The sequence below is a fragment of the Amblyomma mixtum genome, chromosome 1, assembly GCF_055824585.1.
Source record: "Amblyomma mixtum isolate Tamu chromosome 1, ASM5582458v1, whole genome shotgun sequence".
Lineage (NCBI taxonomy): Eukaryota > Metazoa > Arthropoda > Arachnida > Ixodida > Ixodidae > Amblyomma > Amblyomma mixtum.
The window spans coordinates 320,501,805-320,520,789 of NC_143012.1; the positions used below are offsets into that span (position 1 = coordinate 320,501,805).

The window sequence follows — 18,985 nt, forward strand, 5'->3', positions numbered from 1 at the left end:
TTCTGTATGCTTGCGCCCTTGTTACAGCTGTTTTATGCATGAGCATTCTGTCGCTATGTTAGCGGAGTTTGTCCGCATGATTACGTCCACACAAATGGGTTCATGCGAAAAAGAATGGTACTGTCAGATAGAGCATCAGGGGATTGAATTGGGTTAATTAATGACAGCCAAAAATGTGCAAAAAGTGGACGGGGCCAAAGCAAGTGGCACCAAATTTGAAAACAAAGCGTGGCGCGAAGTTTGAACTCATACTTAAGCATTTCTCCAGTGCGGGTACCACAGTGATCTCTATTTTCGCAGATGCACGAACTTTCGCTCTACCGTACTCCACACTGCCCTTGTACCTGTTTGGATGCTCCAAAAGTAAGCTCCCGAATTCTATATGCTTGCGCCCTTGTCACAGCTCTTTTTAATTTCGCAGATACACGGACTTTCACTCAATCATACTCCCCACGGCCCTTTTACCTGTTTGGATGCTCCAAGGGTAAGCTCCCAAATTCTGTATGCTTTTTCCATTGTTCCAGCTCTGCTTTTATTATCGCAGATGCGCGGACTATCGCTTTACCATACTCCACACGGCACTTGAACCTGTTAGGATGCTCCCACACGAGTTCTGTTTGCGCCTCTATATGTTTCGATGGTGAGTATGCCTGGTCCATGCTTGTGTTTCTTTGCTACCAGCAGCCTGTCTTTTTAGATTTACGTGCATTTCTCAGTCGAGAACCCTTGAGCATAACAGCGAGAAGGCTATAAAGCGTTTCTTGAGCAGCGCATTGTCCTATACCTTCCATGCTCCCTGCCTGTTCCGCTTACTATACGCATGCAGAGACGCTGTTAGTGCCCATCGGACGCTTTTACAGTGTGTGCATGCCCTCCATGCTTTCCCCCGCAGGTTCTTTTAGTATCCACAAGAACGAGCTCACATCGGCTATCCCCTGCTGTCAGCAGGAGGGACTCCGAGGTGCCGTATCATTGTCATGCAGGAGACCCCGTTCTGCTGTTGCTGTCACAAATGCTGAATGTCTGCGCAGTAAGTGCCTGCATCTTTTATATGCTTGCATCTATTACAGTTCTATTTTTGTCTCGTAGATGTGGACTCCGGTTCTGCCATATACTCTACAGGCCACTTCATCGTACATGGCCGGGCATACACAGCGCACTCGTCCTGGACCAGATGTGACCCCGCCTTGACGTCCAGTGTGGTGCCAGATTGTTTAGTCACCATTGAGTCTCTTTGCTAAAGCTCTCAGCATATGGGTTGATGCTAGTGAAGGCCGGCTGACAGGCTGAGTTGACGAGGACAACGGGGTTGCCGTCTGAAGCTGGAAATCTTTGGATTGAGGCGATCTGGGCTGGAGGTTTCCTGTAGGCTATCATGAACGTTAGACTGTGCTTCCCGGTGCCGTGCTGTGCCTCTTATGTGCGTTCTTTTGGCACATAACACTGTCGCCTACATGGGCTTTGTAGGACCTGTGAGAACTCCTCCTCCACACCCAACCAGTGTCTCCTCCATCATACCGGGTGACCTGACCTGGGGAGCAGTCTCCTTCATGGCGCATCTAGGCTTGGGAAGTGCCTTAAGCCCCGCTGCGGTGGCTCCGCACCTGGCATCCTGACTACGGTGACTGCGGCCAGCCGTGTTCCGTCCAGCCTTCACTTGTATAAAACCCAATTCGGTCGCTACATTTGGTGCTAGATGCTGGGTACACACATCCTAGGTGTCACCAGTACCCCGTCGCAGCCGCCCTTTGGCAGGTTTGCCATCTTTATCGCCAGAGTTCATTTCGATTGCGACCACGCAAGCGAGCCAGACCCACGAACTGCGAGCTGAAGAGGAGACGATTTTGATCCATCAGCGAGATCTGCGCACATTCCACGGCGAGAGCAAAGAGGACGTTGAATGGCTCCGACATTACGAGAGGTGCAGCAAGTACGACCGTTGGAACACTACCGCCCGCCTGTACAACGTTGTTTTCTTCCTTGCTGGCACGGCTCTGACTTGATGCGACAACCACGAGGAAAATCTTACGACCTGGAGCCGGTTTGTCGAAGAAATCGCGAAGACCTTCGGGGATACTCTTGCGAGGAAGAAACGCGCTGAGCATCAACCTTCCCAAAGAGCTCAGCTACCCAGTGAAACATGCACGAAATACATCGAGGAAGTATTGAAACTTTGTCGCATGGTCAACTGGCAAATGCTAGAAGACAAGGTAGGGCACCTTCTCAAAGGGATTGTTGAGGACGTGTACAACTTCCTTATTTCCCGAGACACCCCTGCTACGGTTGCAGATGTCTTAAAGCAATGCCTTAAAGCACGCCGGATAGCACCAAAATTCGGCCGCCTTTCCAATGTGACCACCGTCGCCAGCATCGACATCCCCGAGTCAGAAGACATCGCTTCTATAGTCAGGAGGATTGTACGTGAGAAGTTAGCGGTTCAGCGGCGACGTACAAATTTCGATGAACTTTACCAACAGGCTTCGAGGCCTATGCCATCATTGGAGCAGCGTACTTCATTGACTGCACCAAATAACGACCCATTTTACAACTGCGGCATTGAGCGGAGCCAACAATCGACGTCGCACCTGTACTTCCAGCAGCTTCCATCCCGTCCTGATGAAGTACCTCGTGGTGCGTCTCGTCGCGCGTCCGTCACCTCTCCTCTGCCTTTAAGGGATCCTGCTGTGAGCTACCAAAGCCGCCAGCCACTGATATGTTATGGCTGCGGGTTCAGCGGACACATCTCCCGGTTTTGCCCGCGTTGCCAGTTTTCTCGACCCCCTGTGCAACGCGCACCACGCTTCAGGAATGACTCCCAGTGGGAGCAGCCACCCGCTACCTTCTATCGGCCTCCTTCTCCCCAACGCAGTGCATGCAATGACTCCCCTATCTCCGACCGCAGCATCACTCCGCCGCCGCAGCGACAAGGCCGTTCACCATCCCCACGTCGCTGCTTCGTTTCTCCACCGCTGGGAAACTAGGCGGTGCGACCGATGGAGGTAAGGTCGCCGGACAGTCAACGTCGCGAATACCTCTGCCTATAATCATGCTAAAAAAACGGTGTCAGTGACTGTAGACAATGTCGAAACGGATGCTTTAGTTGACACTGGTGCCGCTGTGTCCGTTATGAGCCTTTCATTTAAAAACCACCTTCGACAGAAAGTTGTTTGTGTGGGACAGAATCGATACGTTTTGTGGAGTTGGGGGTGAAACTAGTTCCGGTTGGCCTGTGCTATGCTTCAGTTGTGCTTGGTGACGAGTGCTACCGAACAGAATTCGTTGTGTTGAGACGTGCCGCGCATGACATGATCTTGGGTGTTGACTTTTTGCGTGAGTGTGGTGCAACACTAGACTTCAGTGCCGGTGAAATTTCTTTGAAGCCAAACATTATCCCCATATTAGTGGATAACATGTCCCAGCCTCATGAAGGAGTTCTCTCCCTACAGGAAGATGTGTTGCTGCCAGCGATGACAGCAAAATTTGTGCCTGTGAAATCATCCCAACGTTTCGTGGGCACGAACTCATTAGTCGTCGAGCCAAATGTCTTGAACGGGGCGAAAAAAATACTTTGGTGCTACGTTCCGTCGTCGAGGCAGTGGATGGCGGTGCACTCATCTGTACTGTGAACGTGTCAGAGGAGCCTGTTCGTCTTCCTTCTGGTTTAGCACTCGCAAGATTTGAGAACCATGTGATCCACGCCATTGAAACTAGTGGTGAAATAAAACGTACACTCGCCAAAAGATGGTTTTTAAACCATCTTTTGGCGAGTGTACGTTTTATTTCACCACTATGCCTCTCCCTCGCCAGACAGGATTCTGTCGAACCCTTGATTACGTTGCCATTGAAACTATTTCTGATCTCAGCGAAGCAGCACCAGGGAAGTCTGAATTTTCTGCTGAGCTTGAGCGCATGGTCAACAAATCACTCCCGTCTAGTGAACGTCATACGCTGCAAGAAATCTTGCAGCGTCATGCTCAAGTGTTCGACTTTGCCTCTAAGGGATCGGGTAGTCATTTTCCAGCCTCTCGAATACAGCATAAAATTAACACAGGAAACACACCCCCTATTCACCAGAAACTTAGTCTCCCTGGCAGAGCACAAGATCATTCAATAACAGGTGGACGAAATGCTGCAGAAAGGAGTCGTCCGTGAATCTGCCAGTCCGTGGGCCGCCCCTGTGATCCTAGTGCGAAAGAACAATTCTTGGCGATTCTGCATTGACTACCGTCGTCTAAATGCGCTAAGATGTATACCCTTTACCTCGCATTGACGATGCAGTCGATTGTTTGTACGCGGCGTCATATTTCTCCTCGATTCATTTGCGATCTGGTTATTGGCAAATTCCCCTGCATCCATCTGACCGTGAGAAGACAGCCTTCGTAACCCCAGATGGTTTGTACGAATTTAATGTAATGCCATTTGGATTATGCAACGCCCCTGCAACGTTTGAGCGATTCATGGACACGATCCTTTGTGACTTAAAATGGGAAATCTGCTTGTTACCTGAATGTCATCATTCTCGGCAAGACCTTCCAAGAGCACAATGAAAGACTCCATATTGTTCTCGAATGCATCGGATCGGCGGGGCTCATTTTGAACTCAAAGAAGTGCCATTTTGGGGACCGGCAAACTAGTTCTTGGCTTCCTCGTCAACCAGGCTGGTATCAGGCAAGATCTGCAGAAGATCGCTGCAGTATGAGATTTTGAACCTCCACACACCCTGAAAAGCCTTCGGAGCTTCCTCAGACTCTCTTCATATTTTTGTCGCTTCATTGCTGGCTTTGCACACATTTCCAACGTCCTCACTTCTCTTCTGCATGAGGATTCGCAGTTTGTGTGGACCCCCAAGTACGACTCCTCCTTTCATCAGCTGAAATCTTCTCTCACATCAGCACCCCTCCTGCGGCACTTCGACCCTTCTGCTCGGACGGAGGTCCACACTGACGCCAGTGGCGTTGGTCTTGGGGCGGTGCTTGTCCAGCTGCACGGTGGGCTGAGTACGTTACTGTCTATGCCAGCCACACGTTAACAAAATGTGAGCGCAACTGCACTGTCCCCGAAATGCAGCGCCTTGCCGTTTTGTTCGCTGTGCACAAGTTCCAACCGTACCTGTATGGATGTCACTTCACCATTGTTACGAACCATCATTCTCTCTGCTGGCTCATCGGACTTCGCGATCCATCTGGTCGTCTGGCGCGCTGGGCACTGCGCCTACAAGAATACAACTTTGCTGTTTGCTACAAAAGTGGGCGCCATCATAGTGATGCAGACTGCTTGTCACGCCACCCGTTGCCAACCTCAGCCAATGATGAAGAGTGTTTAGCCTCGTTCGAGCCGACGTTCCCCAGTATGGCGATCTTTAGCCGAGAGCAACGCAGCGGCCTTTCACTGCAGCCCCTTATAGAAGCGGGAGGAGGAGTAGATTCAACCCCATTTATTATCAAAGATGGTATTTTGTTCAAGAAGAACTACTCTGTTGATGGTGCTGTCCTGCTTTTGGTCGTCCCGAAAAGTCTCTACTCACAAGTCTTGCCCGCTATGCACGATGACGTCACATCTGGTCATCTAGGCTTCTCTCGTACCCTCCATTGAATTTGGCAGCGTTTTTATTGACCACAAGTTTATAAGACCACCAAGCAGTACGTTGCGACATGTGAATCATGCCAATGCCTTAAGGCACGAACCACCACGAGGGCCGGTCCTTTGCAGCCCGTCAAACCACCCACTTCTCCTTTTGAAAAGATTGGAATTGACCGGCTTGGTCCTTTCCCAAAGTCTTTAGAGGGATGCCGTTGGGTGATTGTATGCGTGGACTATCTTACCCGATATGCCAAAACCGCTGCTCTTGCTATCGCCAAGGCTGATGTTTCGTCGTTTCTTCTCCACTCGTGTTATTCTCTGCCATGGCGCACCCCGTGTTATAATAAGCGATCGTGGACGGCAATTTACTGCTGATGTCGTGGAAGAAATGCTCCGGCTTTGTGGATCAGACTACCGGCACTCTACACCGTACCACCCGCAGACCAACAGTCTTACCGAACGCACCAACCGCACCCTGACAACTATGCTGTCCCTGTACGTCTCGCCTGACCATCGCAACTGGGACGCCGTGTTGCCATATGTGATGCACGCTTATAACACGGCAAATCATGAGGTCACCGGGTATTCCTTCCATTTGCTATATGCCCGAACTCCCCACGTTTTCCTCAATACCATCTTCCCGTTTTCCCTCAACAACGCATCCGTTGCCCAGATACTCTGCCGTGCCGAAGAAGCCTGTCGTATAACCCGTTTATGTACACTGGCCTCTCAACGCTGCTCAAAAGAGTACTACGACCTACATCATCGTGCAGTCACTTACTCTCCTGGAGACTTTGTCTGGCTTTGGATGCCAAACCGCAGGCGAGGATTATATCAGAAGTTTCTGTATAAGTACGATGGCCCCTTCATCGTGCTGGACCAACTAAATGACCTGAATTACGTCATTGCCAAGGTGACGACTGATAAACACCGTTCCCACTTGAAGCGCTGCCAGTGTCGATCTGCCTGACTTTTTCGAGGACGAGAATCATCTGCCCCCGGGGAAATGTAGCGGATGAAATGGGTTTTATACAGGTGAAGGCTGGACGGAACACAGCTGGCTGCAAACGGCTCAGAGCCCAGATCACTCTGCGCACGCCTCCCTCTTCTTCCTCCAAGTCCTCAGTAAGCCGCTAGGCTGCGCAACAATATTATTGTAACCGGTGCGAATGATGCTGAGCACCTACGCAACCTTCGTGTGTTACATTGCAAACTAAAAGAATCTGGCCTGAAGTTGAAGCTCGAAAAGTGCCACTTTTTCATGCCACAAGTTCAGTACCTAGGCCACATCTTCAGCAAGGAGGGCCTGTCCCCGAACATTGCGAAGGTGGCTGCCATTTTGCATGCTCCTGTCCCACAATGTCAAGGAACTTGAAAGCTTCTTGGGTCTCATCAATATCTACAGCAGTTTCTTAGTCTTCCTGCACTCCACGGTCTGCTGCATATATACTTCAAGATGGAAGGAAGTGGGAGTGGGGACAGAAACAAAAAGATGCATTCACTGCATGCAAGCACCTGGTAACTTCAGCTCCAGTTCTTACACATTTCTGCCCTGACAGGCCTGTATGCCTTATCTGCGACGCATCCCTATATGGCATAGGTGCAGTTCTTGATCACAAAGATGCTGATGGCCAAGAACATCTCATTGCTTTTGCCTCGAGGACGAAGTAGACTGAAACTATAGTCACTTTGACAAGGAGGCACCGGCTTTAATATTTGGCGTAGATCGGTTCCACCAGTACTTGTGGGGCATATCGTTTGATGTACACACTGACCACAAGCCACTTTTTGGACTGTTGGGTGCCAACAAGCCTGTTCCAGTGCAAGCTTCACCTTAAGCAGTCAGGTGGGTCCTGAAGCTCTCCGCATACAAGTAAAAACTTGTGTACAAGCCCAGTAAAGAGCTTGAGGAGGCATACCCACGACTCCTGTCACCTGCTCTTGTGACACGAGCCACAAGAAACGATCCAGCTCTGGGTCATGTTGTTCGTTCTGTGTGAGAGGAGAAAGCCTCCCAGAGGGACCAGAGTGGAACCCCTTCAATACCCGAAGCACTGAGATCAGTCCCCATACATGAGGGTAGTCTGCTATGGGGATCAAGAGCCATGGCTCCACGATCACTGCAAGCCCAAGAACTTTGTTTGCTAGGGCCATCCACCCTGATATTGAAAAGAGCAAGATGTTTACCAGGAGCCATGTATGGTGGCCAGGCATAGACAGTGACATTGCCAACAGTGCGAAGAACTGCACTACGTGCCAGGCTCAACATCAAGCTGCACAGCCAGTCCAGCAGACACCCTTTGCTTTTCCCCAGCGACCATGGTCAAAGCTTCACATTGATTTCGGGGGACCCTTTTTGGCACATACGCTCTTGGTTATTGTTGATGCCTTCAAAATGGATTGAAGTCTTTCCTGTATCGTCCACTTCTGCAGAAGCTGCCATTTCTGCCCTGAGAAGCACATTCGCTCGGCATGGCCTCCCCGACATAACCGTTTCCGACAATGGTCCTGCTTTTACCAGTGCCCAGCACCTCGAGTTCTTAGCTCGAAATGGAATACGCTGCATGCTGGTACCGCCCTATCACCCTGCTTCAAACGGTGCAGCAGAGCAAGCAATACAGACCGTAAAGAACAAGCTCAAGATGTTTGGTTCTGGGGACTTCCAAACATAGCTATCCAAAATTTTATTCTACTACAGGACCACACCGCATGAAGTAACTGGTCAGCCACCATGTGAGCTCTTAACGGGGAGAACCTTCAAGACTCCTTTGGATGTCCTGCGACCAAACCTGCAGGCATCGATGCTTCGAAAGCTATTGAAGCAGAAGTATGCTGACGGAGGGTCCCGGCAAGCCCCATCACTGCAACCTGGAGACGAGGTATATGCACGGAATTTCTGCACAGGTGCACCATGGGCACCTGTCAGTGTTGTGGACGTCAGTCCCTCATCAGCCAACGTTTGTTTCGAAGATGGTACCACAGGGAACCGACACATTGACCCCTTGCGCCTTGTGCATACGAAAGCATCTTTGACTCCTACTGAAAGGGACCCATCTCATCTTGCTAGTACTACAGCTCCATCACAACTGCCATCGCGGTGGCTCAGTGGTTACGGTGCTCGGCTGCTGATACCAAAAGAAGCGGGTTCGATCCCGGCCGCAGCGGTCGAATTTTGGAGGCGAAATTCTAGAGGCCCGTGTACTGTGCGATGTCAGTGCACGTTAAAGAACCCCAGGTGGTTGAATTTTCCGGAGCCCTTCACTACGGTGTCCTTCATAGCCTTAGTAGCTTTGGGATGTTAAACCCCGAAAAACCAAACCAAACCATCACAACTAGAGCAGCAGCCCTTCCATGTGCCAGCTGTTACAAACATGCCTCGAGGAACAGCCATCTGCCACGGACAGTGACATGACTGCAGTCAACAGGGGTGTGCGTGTGTGCAGTGACTGTCATGACTGTCTAGCACACCAATGTTGCAACATAGCACAAGGACTAGGAAGCTAATAGTGCGGTATCCTATAAAAGTATCCTAAGAGGGGAGGAGGGTCACAATTTTGGCTTGTGCGCAGTGCTGATAATGTGGTGTTGTGCTGGCCACACCTGACTGCTGAGTGAGGGGCGCATGGAAATAAACGGGCAGTTCATTTTTTGATTTCTGGCTGGATGCGTGGTGTTGTCCTTCGCGGACATGATGTCTTCCAAGTGTAGTCAGACTGCAGCCAGGCTATCTACGCTCGTAACACTAAGCACTCTCAGAACATCTTTGAGTGTCAGTTCTTCGAGCTTGAAATTCTTTGCACTCGCTCTATAGTCTTTGATACGATCTAGTCCCGGATCATCTTTTGCATTTCGGTGCAATGTTGCAGTCTAATTTTCATCCTGAGATCAGTAAAGAGTGCATGGTACCTTTTGTCTTGGTGTTGCTTTTTTGTGTGAAAAATTTAGCAAGAGTATATAGTCTTGCTTCAGTGTCAAGTGTGTGCCAAACAGCGGTTGTCTTCTAAGAGAACTTCACAACTTAAACTGTGCCAATAAATGCGTACTGCCAGTCTCCCCGGCTTCGAGTTTTCCTGTCGCCACTTCTGTGCCCACTGGCATTAGCCGGTTTGAGCCCGACGTGGCTGACAAAACAGGTTGTGGTTTTGCAGAGTAGCCGAATTGATAAAATGCCTTCAGACTGATGACGATTTGATGGAGTGAAACTAGCAACCATTATTGAAGAATGCACCTATACTTTCTACACAAGGTGCCTAGATCATCAAAGAGGCTAGTGGACTTGCAACCGGTACAACACGCGCAGAAATATGCTAGCACAGTGCTGCTTTCTGGAGAGAAGTTTAGGGATGGAGAACAATTGACTGCATGGCTAGAAATGTGTGTGGTGGGAACAAAGAGCACGTGGATGTTACTAAAAGCTTTGAACATTGCTACTTTCCTTTGTTTACCTACTCGCAACAACACACAGAGGCTTCGCTCTTTCGCATAACCGTCATATAGCTTGAAACCTGTGTAAAAAATTGAAGGGGCACTTAACTCCACCTAATGGGTATGATGCGATAGCATATAGGGTTAATTCTCATATGCAGGCCATTTGCTACTTTGTTCACAGATCTCTGGGAGTCCTCGTATCCCTCCTGGTGTAGTGGTGCAGTGGCTACACGATGCGCCACTGCTCGGCAATGGCAGCTGCTTCCAGCAGTGGGCCTTTTGCAGCTCAGGTTGCTCTTTCAGAGGCAAATTATTAAGAATAAGTAAATTAAATCAAAATAACCAACTTGTTTGCTCACTACCCGGTGGGCACGTTGTGATTACGCCCCAAGGCCATGTGACCGAGCTAGCGCTCCTGCCTCCTAGCTTGCTCTCAGGGCATCACCTGCCAGAGTCATGCTCGTGATTATTGGCTCACAATGCCTACGCTGGATTTTCTGCGCAACAGAGGTTTTAACGCGACAGCGTTAAAATTGCGAACTCCTAACAAACCCTTGGAAGCTGAACGCAACTCCTCAAGCAAGATTACGGTACGCATGCATTCACCTCAACGCCTTTCTTTTGAGAACCGCGCCTTCAGCGTTCCTAGCTCTACTACCACAGCGATGCCATGCACATGACTCAAAGCGCCTTGTACAGAGCAGTAGAAACTTTCCACACGTTCCAAGTGCTGAACAGCTTGCACCCTGCCATCCTCTCGAGTCTGTGTCTATTGTCATACCTTGCTCTCATTGGTTGACTGTGGTGTGACATCAAGACCTTTGCCGTCGACCAATCCTGAATTAGAGTGACGTGCAAAACTTTTCCTCCGAATGTCAGCTTTACACCTAGCGTTAAAAGCGTAAAACATCAATAGATAAAATCCATGGTAGGGAGAGAGGGCAGGTAGTTTGGTTTCATGACAACACAAAGAGAACAAAAGTTGAGGGAGCCTCAGGGTGCTTAGCCATTTCAATGAGGACTTGCCTCCGTCTGGGAAAAGCATTCATAATACATCATCCTGACTATGCCCACTGCTGGACAAAGGCCTCTCATATCTTTCCAGTTAATTGGTTTAAATAGGGCCTTCACTCTGATTAGGAAGCCTGGGTGAGGGGCTGTAGGGTGTGATGTGGGAAAGGTGTTAGATATGGGGAGTATGAACTTGAAAATCTTGTCCAGGCAGTATGGCTGCTAAAGAGGATTAACCAGTTGACCTGCAGTACTAGCTGTGTTAAAGAAATACACCAGCTCAGCGGAAAGGAATCCTAGGGGGTGGTCAGATGAGCTTCACCTCAGGAGAGGTAGTATATAAACCGGGTGTAGGGAAAAATGTTGCCGGAAGATACGTCCCGCTTGCAGTACCAGATCACGCTACGTTGTTTAGTGCAAGTCATGCCAAGAAAACCCACACCACAAAGCACCTCCATGGGTGACTTCGCTGAAGCACCGATGTGATCAGAGGTGCAGTTGCTCTCAGCCACTCCCTTTCAGCCGCCATCACTTTTTTCATAGATGCCCTATGGTGGGTGTCATCATACGAAAACTGATGAACGCTTGTTGTGTGTTCTTGTTCTATGTGTCCTGTCTGTTTTTGCGCTGTTACTTGAAGATGAATTACCAACAAGTCCAAGCTGTTGTTCGGGCTGATAAAGAGAGCACTTGACCTTCCGACAGCTACCTCAAACACTCGCCTCACGGCACTAGGGGTAGTCAACACTTACCAGGGACTCAAGGAGGATCACCTCCCAAATCAGCACATATGATTCGCCCAAACACGCTCTGGTCAGGCACTGCTTGACAGGCTACATATACAGCACAACATACATATACAGGAGAGAGTGCAAGTATCAGAACTATGGCACTGCGCCACATTAGTCCACCCTCTCCACATGAAAATGGACCGAGAAGGATATGAGGGCTGAAGAGCGGCATGGATGAGTGCCCTCAAGCGCCATTATGGCAGAAAAGACGGCGTATCCAAACCATAGGTAGTGGTACACGGCTGCAGTAGTTCACCAACACCGACAGGTGGACGGGCTCACCTTCAAAGCTGCTCGCCCATTACAGGCGGAGGAAGTGGCCCGGCTGCTTCCAACCTTTCTTCCAAATATATTACGGACCCGCGAGGGGCCTGCCGTAACTACAAGGCCGGCTGGGTCACATGTAACTCTGGCAGAAAGAATATTGCGCTGGAGCATGAGGAAGTCAGATCCTCCGAGAAAACATACTGTCTGGACTCCTGGTCACCAGGGTCTAGCGGGAGGTGAGGCTGAGAATGCGACTGCCCGGGCACTCATCTCTTGGGTACCTCCCACAGATTCCATGGATCAGGAAGGATGGAGGCCAACTCCTCCCCAGATATGGAGAAGTTTTAGATTACTACAGAGATAGTCATCGCCAACACCCTACGCCTATAGGGGCTCGGGAAGGTGAACAAACACTTTCTCCTGAGACTTTTCACAAACACGATATTATGCCTAGCTACTAGGGAACACTTTGACCCTATTGGTCACCGGCAGATTCCAGCACTGTGAAAACGAAGCAGAAACCCTACCATGTGATATAGACTTGCAAGCAAAATTCAGCCTTAGCCCCAAGCCCTACACAAGAGGACTGGGAGGCGGCCCTGCATGGATGCTCAGACCTTCAAGCCCAAAGTGTCTTGGTCCAGACAAGATGGCAATTTCGACCAATGGGGGCCAGGACTAGGGACACTGGAAGACCTAGTAGGTCTAGTAGTAGTAGACAAAGACCTAGTACGTGGGTCTCCTCTAAGGCGTCCTCACCTCTCTTTATTGAGCAATAAAAGTTTTTCACCGCCACCACAGTGGGTGCGTAGGTGGTGGTATGAATGTACAAACAAGATAGGACTTAAAGTCGCCACTTGGCGGTTGCTCTGCTTGAGTCACTGATCTAAATGATTGTGGCTCTACCACTGTCCCATAATGCCAGTGTTGTCTAAAAATTTCAAGAGTGATTATGACACTAATCAGCGCTCATTTCGGGGCCCTTAAGGGCTGTTACGTTTGTCACAACACCAGTGGGGGTATGAAAGCCCGAAATCCGTTCGTTGTTTAGTCCCTTCCATGCCGATGATTGGAATCGCTGTAGCGCACAAAGTTGCATAGTTGTTGGTCCTGTGTCCTCCATTAAGAGCGGCCGAGTTGGCGCTACACATTGCAGGGGAATAAGTGGGAGGCATTCGCAGGAAGTTACAATGTTTTAGCTGTGTTTACCAGCCTGTAGGTACCAAAAATTAACATATCATGTGCCAACGAAGGCTAGTATTTACTGGGCAGCTTCTGGTACTAGTCTTGTTGGGAACGGTCCACAATTAAAGCACTTCTGTAGCCATTACATTGACCACACCACCAGCAGGGATAAGTATCCAGTTTAGAGCGCACTGCGTACCGGTATTGCATGCAACATAAGATATGCTGAGCACCAGGCCAGGGTAAAGCTTGTGCCCATTAGAAAACCGGCGGGTACTCGGTGGCACGGGGGCGAATCCCCCCACCCCCCCCTCCCTCATGCAAAGCCGATGGTACAATCACAGGCGGTCTGCCTCGCATTGGTTAGGTTATGCATGCAACATAACCCCGAAAGTAGAAGACTGGACAGCCGCCGCTGTAGCGCAGTTAATACAGTCAAGACCTGCAAGAAATTTCGTTGAAGTGAATCTTCGTTTTAATGAGATTGGACCTGAACACTCGTACATTGGACTGGATAGTTTATGAATAACATTCATTTCCAAAAATCTGTAAGCGGTGGTCTTTCACTGTTAAAGGTGTGCTAAAGAGCAAACTGAAATCGTCATTTTTCCACGGGAACTCGATCTACACGTTCCGAGCATTCTCAGAAACTTCAAATTATTATCCTGTGCAGCAGATTTCCTTACTAAATCGTATTAAACGTCCTGGCTCCCATCTTTCTTTTTGAACTAACCTCCGAGAGTAGGAGGCGTCAGTCAACGCGTGCAAGCCACAGCTGTGTGCAAGCTTAAGCACTTCAAGCAGAAGGTTAAGAAAGAGAAGGACATACATAGGTTTCAGACAACAGACGCTATCCAAATATCAATGCTCTCTTCTGCATTACTCAATCAACCAGTTATCCAACCTCTGTGGGGCCCCACTTTAACACACACACACTTTAACATCCGCATTTAAGACTCACACAAGTGTACTGTACTGGTGTGCACAGAACAGGGATTACCTTGATGAGAGATCTGCAGTGTCATCATCTGTCTGAAGCTGCTTCAGATATTTTGTCTGGTTCTCGATAACTTCTCTGAGGCTGCGAAAAATGGTGGATGGTCAGCAAGAATGGCCTTCCAGGGAGACTCTTGGTAAGGTGCAAATAATACCCATTACTTTTTAGTGCTAACTGGACATAAAAGATACAGTGAAATAACATTAACCAAAATAATGGCCAACCAGCCTAAATTACAAAAAGCTATAAAAAATGAATGTTTCAATTTCATTAGTTTTAGGAACAGAGTTTTGCAGAAACACATTTCTCTATCATCTGTCGGTATTTTGTGTCAGTGCTGATAAACGCACCTTCATAGCGTTACACCTCCATACACTACATTTTGCAAGAACTACCATGAGATCGAAACTGCAGTGAACCATCCCCTAGAAAGGATTTGGCTAGAAGGATGTTTCTCTGCTTCAAATTCAAAAATCCAAAGATGACCTCAGGAGCTAAAGAAAAAAAAAATATTGAGAAGACACCACTCAGCCTACACTGAACAATAAAGCCTTTTCTGAATTTATTGTCAACAAATAAGCAGCACTGTAAGATCACCGATTAATACGCTGACTGCTGAAACAACACTAATTGACTCAATACAATGACGCAATATAAACTTCACCCACATAACATTTAACAATGCTTCTGCCAGGATAAACGAGCCTGATACAGCGCTACTGTTACTTCACACCATCGATAAGTGAATATGGTCTTAGTTGGCAGTATGCTTTGAAAGCAGAGAAAGTCGACATGAACAAAGCACTGTGGAGGCCTGCTGTGAAGTGGTGCACCGCCATTCGTAAACATGGTGCCCGCCAAGTCGGCAAAGTATCCTACGTGCAGCAACTGGACACTAGTTCTCTCTCCTTTCCAGGGATGGAGCTACCAACCGCAGGATGGGGGGAACAGAGGAGCACATTTTGCAGAGCACGGCATTCTGATTCGCTCAGATCGCTGCCACCTTCACAGTGCTGCAAACGACTTGTGAGGTGAAGTATAGCTGTGACTCATCCTCAAATGGCAAATGCATGTATAGTTGAAAACTTTTCGGTTTAACCACGTTAACAACGTTGACAGCAGAAGGTGCACTAAGCTGCGTAATGGATACTAAAGCGCAAAAAAGACAAGCACTTGAAAGAAAGGCCTGACTGCTATTTTTGCCCAACTCCTATTTACTCTGAGCATGGAAATCAGTATGTTCGGTTCACAGGCTTAATTTCATTGATAATGACAGGTAGTAATAGCCGAAAGCATCAACCCCCTGATTGCAGTTTTGCCTTCAGCACCTTATCGGGGCTCTCCTCAAAAGAGACGAAATAAAGCATCACGTTTTTTTTCTTCAAATGCAATATCTGCAGACCTTCATCAGCCACAGCAGCGAACAAAACATATACCAGTGTGCTGTGAATAACTCACGATAAGAAATATGACCGGGATGATAATCAGGTATGAGCCGGCACAATTTTTTCGTCTCACTTTGCTTTCCACGGCTGTATTGAAAAACATCGAAACACTACAAAAATTTTCTGGTTAGGCGCGAAGTTTGCGCCAGCTTTTCACCCGTGCTTCATTTCTTTAAGTCAACAAGAAGTTCCAGTGACAAAAAGATGCTCTGGTTGAAGCATTGATTGGCAACAAATTTTTTTCCTCTTCCTATCACATACATCTTGCATCGTGCCTTCTAACTAACCGGGCATCTGCACAGAGAGAATTGCAGCACATGCTTAGAAATTTCTCATTATTTCTGATATTAGGAATGCTTACACTGAACACAGAAACACAAAATTTTAAGTCCACACATACTAATCAGAGAATGCGTAAAAAGCATACAGAAAGGTTCTTTGTTTTTAACATTACCTGGCACATCTGCCCAGAATATATTCTTTCTTGAAGCCTAAATCGCATAAAATGTAAATTAGGCTTGCGAACATTTTTACGTTGGTCGGGCAAGTTTCTCTCGTGCCCATAAAAATCTGCAGAGAAATATACCGTTAATTGACCAATGACTAACTGTTCTTGTTAAGGCTTATGAAAATCTTCCGGGACTTCCTACGGACCTCTCATAGATGCAGAAAACGGGGCCAAAAAGATATGTGAGGGATGTCCATGGGAGTTTCTCCGCACTTCTTGGGGATATCCACATGTCCTTTCAGGATTTCGCAGGGACATCCCTTGGATGTCAGTGTTGTCACTGGTTACTGCATTCGTTATAACCTTGCCTTATGTTTCTCTATCCGCAATAAAGTGCGAAGGTAAAAAAATGTAATTGACCCATGTAAAGCTCACATATTTCATCCACCCTAGTTATTAAGACTGGAACAACTGATGCTGACTTCGTATTAAAGGAATGAGAACTTGGCGAGGCAGCCTCCTGCACCAAACAAGAAATGAAGGCACAGTTTAAAACAGGCAAACTTGAGGCAACACAGCCATTTGGTAACTAGAATAAAGATGTAAAATTTCTGATAGAAAAAAATTGCCTGCACAAATCCGATTGAATAACACTAAATTAAGAACAGCACAGACATTGAGCCACTGCAGCAGGTCCCAGAAGTAGCTTTGGATCCCATAATGAATGAAGCAGAAACAATGACTTTCTCTTGCCTGGTATAGCCTTCTTCAAGCAAAGTGCCGAGGTCCAGATGTGTGTCAAGTGATGCTGCAGGCATTGTGCGGCCTGTATCTAATGGGCACACTATGTACCCCTTCTGCAATTAGAACAGAGAAGGAAAAGGACAGCGAATGAGTTGATGTTACATGAGTGCAACACTACAAAACAGAAGCAACAGGAAAGCAGTGCAGAAATCCCAGTGACACTACTGGCACCTAAGGGGTGTCTCTGCGAAATCTTGAAAGGAGATGATGATATCTCAGGGTATCCAGGGGGTACAGGGGGGGGGGGGGGGTAAAGCGTGGTGAGGAGGTTGTGATACACTCGAGCAGCGCCATCTTGTTACTCCCGTAGTTGCCTGTACTTATTTGGGGTTCATGGTATTGAAAATTAAGCGATCATTTTCAATATAGCGTCACAGAACACATTAAAAATAAACCTCTAGAACTGTAAACGTCGAAGATGGTGTTTAAGCAATGCACTTAATTCTTTTATTGTTCTAAACATTGAAATACGCTGATGTGTACCACAGAACTTAAAAGAGTTTCATTTTCGTTTCGTGTGCTGTAGCAGCTGTAGGTTACCGAGGGATTCTAGTTCATTGCTACTTACAGCGTAGACTGCAGGATGGAATTAAGGTACGGCAGTTTAATACGCCCAATACGCACTGCATTACACACCTCTCCGCACTATGTGTACTTCGGAATCACTCACTCCCTCCGCTCGGTCCGCGGCCTTTCACACGAGCGTTGGCTTCTTTGCTGGTTTTGTTTTTCGATGTCTGATTCGGTGCCGGGAAAGCACTGCAGACGCCAGTCGTCTTCGGTGCGCACATTGGTCGAACGTATTGCTCGTGCGCACGTTGGTCGACCGCGTACAAGAAACTGGACGCTAGACCCGCCGGCAGCGTTCGCGGCGAATTGCAGGCGCTTGCCGGTGAATTGCCTTAGGCACGCACCATGCTGTAACTCCGTGCGACGCGATCTACCACTTTGCCTCGCTCTAGCACATAGTTTCAGACGAGTGCCGCCATTGTGCATCATATGCAAAACAAGGTGTAAAAAGCGATCGGGCATTTCGCTTCATGTGTTAGCAATGTTCTCCCCTGGAAAATTCATAACGGCACTGTCGTGCATTTTTTTCATTAAGATTTTTTTGTACGCATGCAGCACGCATGACAAGCCTTAATTCGTGGAGCCTTACGTTTAGTGGTATATATTACAGGCCTGGCAGTGAAACAGTATATGAATTCCTCAGAACAATAAAAACTTTCTGCAAAAGTGGCTAAGCACTATTACGACACCTCTGCCTAGTTACATATAGGGCAGAGGATCTGATCAGATCATTTTGAGCAGTCATGCTTTTGCAGCAGCCACACCAGGCATTTTTTGAAACCAGATGCAGTGCCAACGATATTCCAAAGGGTACATAGTGAGCCGGTAGGAGTAAATTGCGGCTGCTCTCGGTTTATGTCTAGTAGAAGCTGCATTCAGTGTGAAATTTTGATGCTTGTTACGAGTGAGTTTTGAAAATTATGTTGAACCTAGCTACAGCCATTACAGCCAAATCGTAAGTAAAAAGAGGTAAACTTAACTTTTCAGCAAAACACTAAATTTTTTAGTTACAATTAAAAATTTACCAACTGGTATGTCAGTACGAAAGTAAAGGCAGGAATGCAGCATAAAAAGAATCAGGTTCATGATCAATAAAATGCATCATGTATCAGCAGTTCAGAGTAGTGCACTAGATGGGAGGGTTTATGCAGGAGAGACTGTGTGTTAGGCATGTCTACATTATTACACAGAATTCTGACAGAGGTCATGGTGTCTCACCAAGTCTGTCTGCGTAGGGTGATAAGTTATAATACAGTTAGTGCCTCAGCTCGTGCAATACTTTTACTTCAGGTTGCAAGCACACTTCACAGTACTATTTCAGGATTGCAGTGTTCGCCAGTTATGTCACCGCAAAAACGCAAGCAGGTAAGGTTAGGTGAGCAGAAAGGCCAATGCTTCAGGCAACAAAATTTTTATCTTAGTAGGTGCAAGCAAACTCAGAAGCAGGTAGTTCACAGAC

At 47.8% G+C, this 18,985-nt stretch overlaps 1 protein-coding gene across 2 annotated transcripts; it reads left to right on the forward strand.

The window, feature by feature from the left end:
• Positions 1-4: 4 nt before the first annotated feature.
• Positions 5-15,337, forward strand: LOC149372668 (uncharacterized). 2 transcript variants are annotated; one of them, XM_089567227.1, is made up of 4 exons: positions 5-363; positions 422-484; positions 893-1,030; positions 15,176-15,337. In XM_089567227.1, exons 1-4 carry the CDS (start codon positions 301-303, stop codon positions 15,287-15,289), a joined length of 378 nt encoding a protein of 125 aa, XP_089423353.1. In that variant the 5' UTR covers positions 5-300; the 3' UTR covers positions 15,290-15,337. The 2 variants fall into 2 exon arrangements, with proteins under 2 accessions (XP_089423353.1, XP_089423354.1); XM_089567228.1 differs by lacking the exon at positions 15,176-15,337 and adding an exon at positions 545-640 and having other exon boundaries at positions 893-1,029.
• Positions 15,338-18,985: the final 3,648 nt, after the last annotated feature.